At 41.3% G+C, this 15,724-nt stretch overlaps 1 protein-coding gene across 6 annotated transcripts in view; it reads left to right on the forward strand.

The window, feature by feature from the left end:
* The window catches only part of IRF2 (interferon regulatory factor 2), a 60,402-nt gene that overhangs the window by 22,282 nt on the left and 22,396 nt on the right, over positions 1-15,724 (forward strand). For 4 of the 6 annotated variants that reach the window (XM_067551658.1, XM_067551660.1, XM_067551663.1 and 1 more), the window contains exons 2-3: positions 6,560-6,652; positions 15,464-15,563. In XM_067551658.1, the coding sequence (XP_067407759.1) occupies positions 6,560-6,652; positions 15,464-15,563 (193 nt within the window). Of the gene's footprint in view, positions 1-2,051; positions 5,316-6,559; positions 6,653-7,704; positions 12,328-15,463; positions 15,564-15,724 lie in introns of those variants that run through there. The other 2 variants (XM_067551662.1, XM_067551659.1) reach the window with 2 other exon arrangements.

Consider the following 15,724-nt stretch of genomic DNA (forward strand, 5'->3'; position numbering starts at 1 on the left):
TGATTTCCTCTTGTGGGGTCAACTATGTTGCAAACATAAAGTCCTAAGCTACTTTTTATTCATACTGTCCAAGGACTATCTGGCTTATTTTCCCCTTTCCTGGTTGTATTTCTCTTAACCCGAAATAAACAAAAAGAAAATATGTAATAAACGTTAAGCTTGTACTTTGCTCCTTTACTTTTGAATCTATTAGGGTCTGTTTAGTAAGTTTTTAGAGTGTGAACCCCAGCTCACTGATATTGGGGTGCAACTTCTGTAATGACTATGCCAGTCTGATGTTTTGGGGGCCACCCAGATTAGTAAGGGGTTCTGTCACTGCCTGCTCTGTAACTTTGGGGTCCTTTGTGCTGTGCAGTTATGGTCAGTTCCTTGACACCAGTAGCCAGCCTGTAACCATAAGATCTCACCTAGGCTTTCACCAGCCCAGTTACTCCTTCCAGGGTGACACCAACAGCCCTTCCTGTTCTGAATCTCTCCAAATCCATCCTTCCTAAATTGTTAATTTCCAAACATTCGGACCGTTCCCCTCTGGTTTGAATGCACCATTGACGGGACTACTTACAGTATATAAAGTTTAGTATGTTTATACATCTTTGCAGGACTGGGGCCTTCTCAGAAGATGGTTTTAAAAGATGCTTGGTGACACATGTTTCTATATCTAAGCAGGACTCAGTCTGTGATCAAGGGACAGAATTTTCATCCATACCCTGTTCCTTAAAATAAGATCAGTGATCTTTTGCACCCTGGAAGAGTCCCAGAACATGGGCAAACACAGAACCAAATTCCCTGAATCCTATAATTAATAGCATGGACTCATCTCAGCATATCGGTCTGGTCACACAGGATGGTTTATATGCTTAGGAAGTGAAACTACATCTTAAAATGAAGGAAGTACTAAAAAGAATATCAGCTAATAAAGTTATAAAATACATCTCACTCTTTTAATATATTTTGTTCTTTTTTGTCAGTCCGAAAACTGTGATAGAAAAATATTTCTCCTACAAACTCTGGAAACATTTTCCCTGAAGAGTAGATTCTTTTCATAACTGTGAGAGGAAAAGGTTGTGACCTAGTCCATGGCACTCCTCAGGGTGTCTCTACTCAACTACCTCCCCAGAAGTATTTACAAATTTTTTCAGATATCAACATGCTTCTTAGGGCTTGACTACACTTACCGTGCAGTAGCAGCTGTGGTGCTTAGTGAAGATGCCACCTATGCCAACAGGAGAGCTTCTGCTGTTGGTGTAGGTACTCTGCCTCCCTGAGAGGCGGTTGCTATGTCGATGGGAGAAGCCCTCTTGTCAAGATAGCGCTGTCTACACTGGGAGTTCAGTCAGCTTTAATACACTTTGAAGAAGTGAGAGATGGGTCAGAATTCTGGTTCTTTCAAACAAAAATTCTTGGTTGGATTGGTTAGTAAGGGGAAGCACTTTTATAGAATTTAAAATCCCTGGGGGTGGGCCCAATTCTCTTTTCATTTATACATGGGCTATCCCTTTGCGGTCTGGGTAAAAAAACTGCTGTGTTGGGCCCCATCTACACTAGAAAGCTGACCTGTTGCTGACAGTGGTTGTTGGCAATGGCCTCCTCTGAAAAGGTGTAAACCAGAAAACAAACAAACCATGCTTTCAAAGCCATTTCAGAAAATTTGGTTGAAACATGTTCAAATGTGCGTGTACAGTATTTCCCTATCCTGTTGCAATGGGATGCTAGGCTGAGTTTGAGAGCATCATGTGTCTAACATCCCTGCTTCCAGCTGTCAACCTGAGCATGTTAGAAACAAGATTGTATTCTTAACTTGTCTCCCCCATGCCAGTGCCAGGTGGTACCAACTGAGCCAAGAGATTGGCCTGAAGCTTTTTCTTGCAGGTGGCTTGAGCTCTTGAGGGGCCAGATGTACAAAGATGCTTAGGCGCCTAAAGATGCAGATAGGCACCTAGTGGGATTTTCAGAAGCACCGAAGAAAGTTAGATGCCTAACTCCCGTTGACTTGAAGTGGAACTTGAAATCGTGGGGAGTTAGGTACGTAGGTGCCTTTGTAAACCCTTCTAGGCACCTATCTGCATCTTTAGGTGCCTAAAATACCTCTGTAAATTTGGGCCTCAGTCCTTAAATTTAGTGTAAAGTGAGAAACAGGTCCCTTCTAGCCCAGTGGTTCTATGATTCTCTGAAACATAGCCATTAATTGTAAGGAGGAATGGAGAGGGATTTGTGTAGGTGTGCAGGATTTTTCTGAAGAGGCACAGCTACTCTATTTACAGTGCAAACACTAAAAAAAAAAGCTGGGTGGGGGAGATGGTATGAGGGAGGCTAGAGTGAAAGAACTTGCCATGCTTAGTGTTACATATGCCTCATGTTAGTTCCTGGTTTTCATTTGTTTGTTTTGAAATTAATATATTACAAGGAGGGTGAGGCCAGGCTGGAGTTTGATGGCAGGCCATAGTACTGCGCGTGTCTATGCTGCTCTCATTGAAGGATTTCAAAGTTCTTTGCATGCTTTAATTACTTAATTGGCACAAAGTGGCTTTCCCATTCTTTACTGATTGTTTGGTTTTAAAGTTCTCCCATCTGAAGCTCTAGGAGCATGTAAAAATAATAACACATACAACAAACAGAGAGAGAGAGAGAGAGCATGTTGGAGAAAAGTTGAATCTTTGCAGTATGAACTAAAGGCTCCCAAATTCAGGCTCTGACACCTATGGGAGAAGCAAATTCCAGAGTTATGGACCCTTTTCTAAAAATGCCCTGCCTCCCTCCATTAGGTGCCAGACAGTTACTTTGTCATCACCAGTAGAGTTACCTACTCAAAGAGGAGGATACGTCCAGTGTTTTATGTGTTTTGGCATACAAAACTTAGGGATTTCCCACAAATTCCTACTACAGAGTAATTATTTACTATTAAGATTAAGTTTCTTACTGCAATGTTAATTTAGCTGAGTTACACACATCCTGTATATCTTACGGTATATGTAACAACATAAACAGAATTATTTCAAACTATATGTTTAACAAGAAAAGCAGGAATGCAAAATATGACATTTGATGGCCAAGTTAACATTACAGTAGAAACTTAATTTCTATATATCCTGATTTTGTTTTCCATTCTAACTATGCATCTGGACCAGTGCCTTAGTGTAATTTTTCTGTATTTAATTATTTGTTACCTGAGCTAAATTAATCCTGTGTTCATACTGTACTTTTGTCTACGGAGTGGTGGATATGCAGCTGTTTTAGAAACCACAACATTCTGCCATTTCAGATGTGGTCAGTGTTCTCCTTCTGAGAAAGAGCTGCCTGGAGATGCTTCTGGAAACATTACAGCTTTGTTTTCTATAGCAAAACTCTATTTGAACATTGCCTCTGAGGAGCATTGCTGAGGCTCATATATATTTTGCTTAACAGAACTTTAATAGTGGCTGTGCTTGCTTCTCTGTGGAAATGTATCCCAGACAATGCCCACGATCTCCTCCAACTGGACATTATTTAGAGGGTTCTGTTTTGTTTTTGTTTTAAAATAATTAGGTCTTAAAAAAAATTTCCCTCTCCTTCCTAAACACCTTTGATCAGACTGAGCGGGTGTGGCCTTATATACAAAGTATATATGCTACCAACAGCAGACCCCAGTTCTGTCTTGGAAGGTCCCTAGTCTGAAGTAGAGGAGAGAGCACTGGACCTGCAGTGGAACAGCAGGGAGAACCATTGGGTCATCCATCTCCGTGGGAGAAAAGAGAGAGCCACACAACTTTGCACTTCCATCCCAAGCAAGACCAGCTTCTCTGGAGCAGTGGTGTTGGCAGCTCTTTCTTCTCCTGGCTGGGGAATCAAGGCGGAACTCCCTGCTATCACCAGGCCGAGAGCTGAGCACTTCAAGTGGGATTAGCTGCTGCTCCCTTGAACATACTGATTGTCTCTCTCCTCTTTGCCTCTTGACTAATTAGTTCCCCAAAAGTAGGCCTGCAATTTTGTCCTGAATATTTTGGCTTATACACAAATATATACAATATGTCTATTGCTGAGCTTGAGTGCCCACACTTGGAACACTGAGAGCTGCATTGCACCTTGTCAGGATATATTTACATAATTTACATAAAGAAATGCACTCAACCATGATATTTGCTTGTGCTTGTATCTTCCTTGCCAGATGAATAGAAAATGCTTGTTGGTTGAGTTTTTAGTTGCTCAGCTTTGCCCTCCTGCTGCAGTTGCAGAGAGATGCCGTCTGTGTAAGCGGGCTACTTTTAAGGATCTCTTGTCCCTGATGTACAAACAAAACATGCAGCTGACTTACTGGAAAGGTAGATACTGCATTTAGGGTTTCAGTCCAAACAGCAATGTCATTTCTGTCTCAGAGTATTCAGTGCATCAGCCCTGAGCACAGTTTAAGATACGTGCATAGTGTTTCCTGGGTGAGAATTCTACATGAACTCATTATAGATACTGTTCCTGCGCGGCAGACATTTCTCAAGGCACCATACCATGTGAGCACGCCAACCTGCTTTGCTACTACTCACATAATCAGCTTTGTTGGCAGGTCTCTGACATGGAGACTGAAACTTTGTACATGGATTCAACTGTCGTCAGTTTCTGGTGATTTTTTCATATCTGAAGCTGATAGGGGAGTAAGTCAGTCAGTCATTTTCTATGTTATTTAGAAGTTCTTAGTCATTGTAGTTAGTGACTGTAAAGACAACTGAGATTGAAACGTTTGTGGCTTGCTCTACACAGCTCTTCCAAGGTAATAAAATGAGACAGTATGTTTGCTAAGAGCTTGTGGATGATCATGCTTGTTATAAAATTGCTGTTCTGTTCTCTAAACATTTTAAAAAGCCATATTTTGCCCTCAGATTTTAAACATAATTCCCCCTTGATTTCAGCAAAAAACTAAAAAACAAAAACAAACCCTCCTTTGGGCAGTGAGAGGAAACCTAATTGTTTGTCTGCCTGATATTTGTGAGCCCATAGGAAAAAGAACAAACCCATGTACACTAAAGTAATTGCTGTCCGCTTTCAAATGTATGGCTTTTAACAATGTGATGAGGATCAAAAATGAAGTACACAACAATAGCAGAGTGGGGAAGCAGGAAGTAATGCAAAGTTCTTTCCCTTTTGACATGAAGAAAGGGGAGGAATTTGGGGTGAAAAAAACCAAGTAAAAGTCTTTGAACACGGAAGTGATTGATTGCAGGCTCCTTAACAGTTTTAATGTGACTCTTAAATCTGTATCTAGTATCTAGATACCACAGCCATTGGCACCTTAGAAATACCTGACACAGGTTAAAGTTTTCTTGATCAGACTGAAGACTTCCTACTCTGATGTGAGTAATTTACAGATACAAACAATGAAATGACATCAAGTTTGTGTGATGTGTGAGAGAAATAAATTTGGGTCTAAACTAGTGAGACATAGCTACACTGAGATACAGGCAAGATGGCTGAAGAGCACTGAGTCCTATGTATTTTAAACTGTAAAATGGTTTCTTAAAAATGTCAGGGACTGGATAGCTCAAGGGACTGGTAATGGGGCATGGTGACACGCCTTGCACTCGGGTAGAGTGACAGTTGCTACCAGATGGCTGCCCACTGAATAACAGTATACTCCCATTTATCCAAAACCCTATCATCCAAATCTCTTCCTTGTCCTCCAACGTGAGATACTTGAGACGCATTCCCACTGCAGCATGTATCTCATGCAGGGGGACCAGGAAGGGATTTGGATAATGCAGAGGTCCGGATGATAGAGCAGAGACCATCGGCCAGGTGTTGAGGAGGCTCCCCTGCTGCTGAATGGCACTTGCGTTGCTGCAGGGTTGGTGGCATCTGATCCCTGCAGGCCCAAAATGCAGGGAAGGCTGTGGTCCTGGCAGGACAGAACAGAGTCTGGGCCAAATGTCTCTGCTCTGCCCTGCTGTGATCGCGGCTTCCCCCTGCACCTGGTGCTTGCAGAGAACCCTCTGCAGCCCTGCTATCACAGGAGTGAGTGAGCAAGGCAGAGCAGACACCCCTAGCCAGGACTGTCTGTGAGGAGGAGCCCTCAGCCGTGGGGGATGCCACCCTGGAGCTGAATGGTTCCTGCCCTCTCCATTATCTGAACTCCCGATTATCCAAATAAAATCCATATCACCCATGCTATTTGGATAATCGGGAGTAGACTGTACTATAATGTAAAATATGTTGGGAATCTCAGTCAAGTTCCTGGCGGACAGGTGTCCATGCTACAGGAACAACCCTTCCAGAAGAACTGAGGACTGACTAAATAAAAGTTTGAATTTGTTTTTTTTTTTAATTGTTTGTTCAGTTTACAGATGGTTCCCCCCCACAAGGTCAAAGTTGAAACATGGGAGAGCTTACATTGCTACTGTCTGCGCTGGACCTGATGGATGGATAAACAGAACAGCAGTCTCAAGGACTGCTGTTTACCAGCCCCGTGTTCACACACTTTTTAAATAAACAATTCAAATTTGCCTGTTATCGGTAAAAAAATGAAAACTCTACTTCTGTGATTAGGACACAGCTAAGTAACTGTAACACTGTCCCTTGTTTTCTTCATCTTCTACTTAAGGTAACGATGCCTGTGGAAAGAATGCGGATGCGGCCATGGCTGGAAGACCAAATAAATTCAGACACAATACCAGGGTTAAAGTGGCTAAATAAGGTAAGGTTTGTATGTGTTTGATAAACAGACCAATTGTAGCAGGGCCTGAAGCTTGGTTGCTTAGATCTAATTCTCATGGTTTCCTGTGAGGCAAAGTAATGAGGGTAGGCAAAGTTGAGCTGTTCTTGTTGAACCTGTTCTTCAAGGCCTTTGTTCAGGGTTTTAGGCACTATTTTTGCTTATCAAATCAGTGACTCTTTTAAAAACCATTTTTCTTCCTCTGCCTTCTTTTGTGGGAGCAGGTGCTATGGAAACTCCAGTGCTTTACGTTGGGAACAAAGTGCAGAGTCAAGCAGCTGCAGTGGGACCTGAACAGAATGCTCTTCTGAACTGTAACAGTCTGCTCTGCCTTAACCCCTGAGCAGATATGCCGATCCCCACTTGGAGCATGGATACTTACTTTGATGTCATTGCTGTGGGCAGTGTGGTAAAACTTAGAAGGGTAATGGGTGTCTTTTTCCATATCAGTCCCGGTCAGCATTCCGTACTTACCCAGAACTCTCAGTGAGAGTTTTAGGTGTTCAGAGAATACAGGATTAAGCCCCAGCACATCAGAGCAAATAGTTTTCTTGAGCTAATTTTTAAAAAGTTCAAAGTAAATGTCAGACCTAAAAAAACCCAAATAAAATCACATGGTCTTACCGTGGAAAATATTTATCACTTATAAAAGCATGAGTCAGTTATTTTCAGCCATAGTGTGCTAATTTATAATCTAAAGGCATGGAAAATATTAAGACCAATGGTGGATTGTGATGTGTGGAAATGTATATAGGATTTGCCATTCAAAGTCAGACATTGATCCAATTAGTTTGGTACCCTGTTTCCAGTAGTAATTGATGCTCAGGTGATCAACTTTTGAACTGACGCATAATATTTAACTTCTATTATTTTATCTTAGCTTGCATAACTGCAAGTTGCATAGCTGTAAATGATGGTGGTCATAAAATTATCAGATGCTTTTTAAAATTCATTCATAATAATTTGTCTCACTAATCTCCTGTGGCACTGAATTCCATATGCTGTGATTATATGATGGGTAAATAAATATTTTCTTTTATCTGTTCCCAAATTAGCTGCCCCTTAAGCTTGAGTGTGCACTTGTGATTGTATTATGGGATAAGGTAAAAAGGAGGGACTGATCAGTTTTGACTATTCCCTTTGTAATTGGAATACTACATTCAGATCCCTACTGAATCTTCTCCTTTGCTCTCTGTAGTCAGTTATGTGTCACTTCTTCTTATTGCTCATTTCTGGAAATGTTCATTCTCTGCTGAATCTTTCTTAAAGTGAGGCTGTCTATATAGGATACAGTATTCCAGATGCAGGCATACCACTGTTCGACACAGTGCCATTGTTGCATTTTATACATTATGCACACCCTTGTTTAATACACCCAAGAAACCTATTTGCTTTGTTTGCTCTGCACTGAGAAGACATCTCCACTGAGCTAGTGGATTCCTAAGTGTGTTTGTTCAGATACTCCTGTGAATTCAGAGCCCATTAACAAATCCAGGTAGATTGTAAGGCAAATTGTTGAATTGTTCAACGTTTGCAACTATTCTGTCTAAATCAAGATGTTACAATGATTATCTGCCCTTGGCTTCTGGGCATAAACTGTTTGCCCACTGGAGTCAGTAAGGTATTCTTTGTCCCATTATAGCTTATTACACAACTGGCCAGGCCATGTCTTGCTATTAAAGTACTTTGCATTTGGATTATTTTCTAAAGCAGGTGGTGGTGGCTGCTACCAGGGGCAGAATACCAGATTAAATGACCTATATCGTCAATGCAGATAAGTGCAAAGTAGTGCACACTAGAAAAAATAATCCCAACTATACATACACAGTGATGGGGTCTAAATTAGCTGTCACCACGCAACAAAGTGATCTTGGAGTCATTGTGGGTAGTTTTCTGAAAACATCCGCTCAATATGCAGTGGCAGGGCAGTCAAAAATGCTAACAGAATGTTAGAAACTATTAGGAAAGGGATAGATAATAAAACAGAACATATCATAATGTCTCTGTGTAAATCCAGGGTACGCCCATACCTTGAATACTGCATGCAGTTCTGGTCACCACACCTGAAAATAGATATATTAGAAATGGAAAAGGTACAGAGAAGGGCAACAAAAATTAACAGCTTCCATATGCGGACAGATTAAAAAGACTGGAACTGTTCATCTTAGAATAGAGACAATTAAGGGGGGATATAAAATCATGCATGGTAGAGAAACTGAATAGGGAAATACTATTTACCTCTTCACATAACATAGGAACTAAGGATCACCTGACGAAATTAATAGGCAGCAGATTTAAAACAAATAAAAGGAAGTACTTCTTCATACAGTTCATAATCAACCTGCAGAACTCATTGCCAGAGGATGTTGTAAAGGCCAAAAGTATGGCTCAAAAACCAATTATATAAGTTCATGGAGGATTGGTCCATCAATGTCTATTAGCTAAGATGGTCATGGATGTGACTCTACGCTCTGGGAATTCCTAAATTTCCAACTATCAGAAGCTGGGACTGGGTGACTGGGGATGGATCATTCAAAATTGCCCTGTTCTGTTCATTCTTTCTCATCTGGCACTGGCCACTGTCAGAAGGCAGGATACTGGGCTAGATGGACCACTGGTCTGACCCAGCATGGTTGTTCTTATGTTATTACATTTGTTTATGGCATCTGATCTCCCCCCCCCCAAATTCACATAGCTTCATAGTTGCCTCTTATAGTGTTAAATGACTTCCTGAATCCACTTCTAAATGCTTCTATTTGAAACTGATCACTCTGAGTCATTAAATCAGAAACAATTACAGTAAGTGTAAATCCTGACCATAAACAAGGCAGCACATGCAATCTATGATATGGTATCCTTTGCACCCACAGCTTTGTTTATACACAGAACCTATGATTTGCCAACTGTGGAAGTTGTGCAGTGTAGGTTTTGTTTTTTTTAACCATAGTTCTGCAATGGTGGTTCATGGTGAAGAAAAGAATTTGGGTAGAATTAACAGGATATCTGCTATTATAGCACGCAGCTTTTAAGGTGTATTAAATGTAAAGCCTCAAAAGTTCAGTATTGGGACCTTTATAGTTCACTTTCATGGGGAATATTGTCAATTTTCATACACAATATTATATTGGCTAAATGGCATCTCATGTAGTTACATTTTACTTACCTAAATGCTCCCTGCACTTTCAAATGGAGAAGTTATTCTTCACTTCCTGTCCTGTCCTGCTGCATAAGGTTACTGTACACTGTTAAGTAGTTACTGTGTTCCACTCCAGAAGTGGCCAGATTTCAGTGGTACATGAAATGACTCCTGTGTACTGGACTTGAAAAATCCATTTGCCATCTTAGCCAGGGCAAGCAGAAATTTTGTCAGGGTGAGTGGCAGAAAGGCAGTGGTGGTTCATTCTTCTTCTGAGACAAAGTTGTGGGGGATGACTTCCTTCAGGGTAAGGCAGAGCTGGTGGAGAGATAGTGTCCCTCATGCTGTTGGAAAGGAGGGCTGAAATGACAGGCATGCGCTGGCAGCATTCAGAGGAACTGTAACAGGAGCAGGGATTAAAACACTTGGCTCAGTGCACATGTTTGGGATATTACCATCAGGACAGATACAGCCTATTTAAAACTTGCCCTGCTGTTCTCTAGTTAGGAAAGAGCTGACTTCATGCTCTGTTACCTGTTGTGAGAGTTTGGCAGCATAGCAAGAGAGCAGTAAGGGTATGTCTGGGCTCCACTGCGATCGGTTCAGAGAGATCGACTGAGCAGGTAGTGGAGATCTGCTCAGTCGATCCCGGAAGTGATCTCTGGTCGACGCTGGTAATCCACCTTCCCAAAAGGAGTAAGGCTGTGTTGACGGTACCGTTGATGGTATAGTGAAGATGCTGCGGTACGGCAATGTGAGTACGTTGACAGGAGATGATACACCAGCTACCTAATGTAGCTTGTGTATCTCCCATCGACTGCCGGCGGCAGTGTAGACCAGGCCTAAGTCTTTAATGTTGTTTTCCTTTTCTAGTTTGTTGCAAGATTTCAAACACTGGCATTATTTTCCCTTTGATGTCTCCAACTGAAAATAACCATTTGTATTACACTGCTTTAGTTAGTTAGTTCATGATTCATGTATTTGTTCTCTAAAGGTTACAGTAAGCCTGACTGATTTATTCCCAGTGAGATTCAGCATCCTGCATAAATGCCTGAATGACACAATACTGTGTGTACAGTACATGACTGAGCAGGGCCAATACAGCTGTAATCTTCAGAATTTTCAACACAAATGAGAGATCATCACCTTCTCCATGGATGAGTTGCACTGAATTTAATAGAAATTGCTGGTTCCAAATTAACTGCAGTCATTCAGGACATCATTTTGGAAAGCTCAATGAAAGACTGTTCTCTGCAGCTGTCAAAATAGAAAACAATGGCAGGATGTATAAGGAATAGGATGGAAAATAACATTGGTGATATAATGCTATTATATAAATCAATGGTATGCTGTCATCTCATATACTGTGTTCAGTTATGGTCTTAAAAAAGTATGAAGCAGAAATCCAAGTTACTCAGATTCGGGTGATGAAAATTATTAGACGCAAGGGAGGTTTTCCCTGTGAAAAGACAGAGAGAAGACTGGGACTGTCAAGAGAGGTGATTGGTAAGAGAGATCATAGATGTGTACAATATAATAAAGACCGTAGAGAACTATTAAATTGGGGGGCTATGGTTGCAGTTTCTCACAGTGCAAGAACAAGGGAACTGTAACAGGATGGCTGTTTGCTGGAGACACCTTAACTTCTTAGCAGTTGTTGACCCTAACAGACAAGGTTTAAGTAGGTTCTGCTGATTCATTGAAGCAGGTGGCTCATTACCTCTCCCCACGGCATCTCTCAGGGCTGTGAAAGTGGTTATCCTGCAAGAGAGAAGAGAGGGAGTGTGGGCGGAGCAGTTCTCAGGTAGGACTGCTAGGTGCAGCCAAGCCTAAGGAAAAGGTTTGTCATTGATTTTTTATTTTTTTTTGTCTTTGTTAATAAAAGCAAACTCCTGGAAGGGGATAAGTGAGGTCTTGACTCTACCCAACAAGTGGATTTTGCTTTAGAACAGATACGTGCAAGCACCTGCTCACAGAGGCTTTCAATGAAACTGAAAAGAAAGGTGTTTCCAATTGAAAAGATTATTTCTGGTACCCAATCCATATTTAACATGTGGAACTTGTGGCCACAGATGTTGCTGTGGTGAGGAGTTTAGTAGGCTTCAAGACAGGATTAGATATTTCTCTGATTTACAAGAACGCCTATAGTTGTATTAGATAGGATTATTTTTATTTTAAGTGATACAAATCCTCATGCTTCAGGCTACAAACCGATTGGAGTTAGGAAGAACCTTCCCATTCAGGCAGGTTGTTACATAATTGGCAGCTAAAAGTTTTCTTGCAATTTTCTTTGAAGTTTGAAACATTAGATATTGACCACAGTTAGCAACAAGATACTGGACAAATGGACCAGTGATCTTAGTCAGTATGGCAATTCCTATAGGGCTGTTATGAACCATCCTACTGAATGGAAGTAAATGTAAAATCACTGCTCATAACATTTGCAGATGATACAAAGATTCATGGAATGGTAAATAATGAAGAAGACAGAGCAGTCAAACAGAGCAATCTGGATCGCTTGGTAAGCTGGCTAAGCCACATGGAAAGTAATACACCTGGGAATGAGGCATGCAGACCATACCTACAGAATGGGGGACTGTGTCCTGCAAATTAGTGACCCTGAAAAGAATTCAAGGATCAGAGTTAGAACTCTGTGAAATTCTTCTTGTGTTTTATAATTTTGGGGTGGAGGGTTTTTTTTGCGGGGGGGGGGGGGGAGAGGAAGAGATTTTATTTCATTTAATCTGTGTGAGCATGTGGAGGAGGTGAGTGTGGGAGCTCTTGGCTGGATTGGGACCTGCCCTGGGGCTTTGGGAGGTGGGAGGCCCTTTGGATGGTTTCTGACCTCGAGGAGTGGGGTGGCAAGCCCAGGAGGGAGGTTGCAGAGTGAACCCACACTGCACTCACCCTGCAGTGACGGCTTCTGCAACTCCTGTCCCATGAGGCTGGGCCCAGCTTTCCACGCCAGGCATTGTGACCTGGTGTAGTGGGTCACAGAGCTGCTCAAGTTTGGCCCACCTGGCCCTCTGTCATGACAGCAGAGTGGCTGGGGCCAATCCTGTGACCTCATGTGCCAAGGTGCAACACCGTTCATCAAACCTGAGTGGCCCTGAGACCCTGTGTGCCAGGTTGCAAAGCCCAGAGCAGGGAGTAGGGCCCAGCAACGACGACAGCAGCAGCCGCTGCTGCAGGGAGTTTTTTTGGTTTTTCTTTTTAAACACTGATTTTCATTTTATGTTGTGTCATTGCAAAAAATGGGCTCTAGTCATAGTGCATAAACAACTCAACATGAGCTCCCCCTGCGATGCTGTGGCAAAAAGGACTAATGCAATCCATGGATGTATAAACAGGGGAGCAGGAATAGGGAGATAACTTCACCTCCGTACATGGCCAAACAAATTCAAATTGGAAATAAGACATACATTTTCATCAGTGAAGGAGATTAACCACTGGAACAAACTGGCAAGGGATGTGGATTCTCCACCATCTCTTGATGTCTTCAGATCAAGATTGGATGCTTTTCTGGAAGATGTGCTTTAATCAAACACTGTTATTCCACGCAATAGAGGAGTAATTGGGTAACATTTTAGAACCTGTGGTGTGCAGGAGGCCAGACTAGATTATCACAATGATTCTTTCTGACCTTAAAAATCTATTAGTCTGTGAATAGGATCTCTACTAAATTCTATAGACTTTTTAATATAAAAATCTAAAGAACTAGATTAAGTTTCTGTATTACACAGTTTGTTTAATCCCTGCTGGACTGTATAAGACATTTCAGTAAGGTGTACTGATTGCCATCTGCAACATGCATCTCAGGATCAAACTCATTTTTTATTAATGTAGAAGGTGCTTAGTAAATATTACGCCAAGTAAAGAAATGGATAATTATATATTTAGACCAGCCTTGCAAAAATCCACTCACTCATCTGGGGCAAGGATTTTGTTAGCAAATAAGAAATATATTATAAGTATCTTCATTGTTGTCAAGTTAAATGTAGGCAAGTAGAATTCTGTGCTTGGGCTGATACATTTTCACAATTTTGAAATGATGTTTAGAAATCTGGCCCTAAACATTTATGGTGGGTTTTTTTGCCTTATTTCATTCTCCATCTGTTCCTTTCGTTTCAGTATTGCTTTGTTGATTCACTTGAGTATATTCTCCCTTGCTGCATGACCCTAGCTCCCTTTGATACCCATCTTAGTTCATTGCACACAAGTTATGTGTTATCCCAGGGAATATTCTTGGAGAAAAGGTTCAGGGCAGCACTGATTGCTAAATCATTGACATGAGCCACGTCATGAGGCGTTGCTGTGTCTTGCATTACAGTGCTGTTTGTGCTTCTGACCAGGATGGTGTTGGTTAAGAGCACTGATAGTGCTGACAAGCATTAAGGCCGTGGACCTGTCGTTGCTGGGGGTGGATGCAGTGGTGCTTTGGACCCAAGTACAGTGGGATTAGGCAAAAAGCTTTCACCTTAGATATGATCAGTTATAGCTGGGGAATGAGGAGAGCTTCTTTCAGGCTGATCACTGTTTTGCAGGAGATAAAATGAGGCAAGGGGAATAAATGAAAGGAGATGGCATAGGTATAGAGAATGAGTGGGAAGAATGATGAGAGAGAAAAATGGACATCACATGTTAAACCTCTACTTTCACCAAATTAAAGGGAAGAGGGAGAAAAATGAGGCTGGAAAAATAAAAATGAACATAACTAGACAGTCCTAACAAACAAGAGAAAGAAAAGTTTGAATGGACTCAGAAACTGAAGTAAAAGGCAGAATCAGAAAAAGAAAATATCACAGATAGATGAGAAAAGAAAAAAAAGCTTTATTTTTATAGAAATAGTCTGAGAGAGGATACATATGGGAAGCAGACTAGGAGGAGAGACAGATAGAGAAGGAAAGAAAGTGGTGTTGAAGGAAGAAGAGAAGAGCAAAAACAAGAGTGATTTTTTTTAGATTATTTCATAGAAACGCATATAACTTGGTCACAATGTTCTTAGATGTAATCTTTAGAGCAGTAAACAAAGAGTACATTCTTCTGCTCTATATTGAGATACTAAAATGATCCTTAGTCTCTCTTCTTGTGCATCCTACTTCCTTAATGACCTTTGATTCCTGCTGTGAAGGAGTCTTGTACATTTCACTGTGTTATTGTGTTGGATTTGCTTGCCTCACGCAACATTAGATGTCATCATCTCCCACTGTGCTGGTGCCTCACAGACTAAATTTTAAGCCCCCATCCTCCACAACAACATCATTAGCTTTGCTCCTGTGGATGTTTATCTTCATACCAATTTCTAATCATAAAAAGAAAAAATTCTGCACTGCCAAAAGTGCCTTGACTTGAATATTTATAAATATGTGGTGCAGCATGTTTTATACATGTGTCATCTTGGAAACCTACCCAATTTTTAGTCCATAAAGGCGCATCTGAAGGTTTCACAGACTTAGTGCTTTATCCTGCTCCCTCTGTTGCCTGTGGATGTTTTGCCATTGACTTCAGTGACAGCAGGATTGGGCCATAAGGGAGCAAATGAAACAAAACACTTGCAGATGCTGGAACTGTGGATGCGTTTTTAAATGAGTGGATTAAAGTCCTCAGAAAATCTGAGTCAGTCAATGTTGACATAGCCTCATTGTTTTTCTTTCCAGGAGAAGAAGATTTTTCAGATTCCTTGGATGCATGCGGCACGGCATGGGTGGGATGTTGAAAAAGATGCTCCTTTGTTTAGAAACTGGGCAATTCACACAGGTACTAGAACTCTCCTTTCTGCAGACCAGATTTTGTTTGCCTTTGTGTTTCTCCTGGAGATTTCCCCATTAATTTTGCTTGCTTTTGCAAATGCAGTGAATGAATTTAAGGGCTTGAATCTGTGAGGCGCTGAGTGCCTCTTGTGACAGTCCTTGGAACTC

The sequence above is a fragment of the Emydura macquarii genome, unplaced genomic scaffold (assembly GCF_026122565.2).
Source record: "Emydura macquarii macquarii isolate MOO-44397 ecotype Brisbane River unplaced genomic scaffold, CSIRO-AGI_Emac_v2 contig_1363, whole genome shotgun sequence".
Classification (NCBI taxonomy): domain Eukaryota; kingdom Metazoa; phylum Chordata; order Testudines; family Chelidae; genus Emydura; species Emydura macquarii.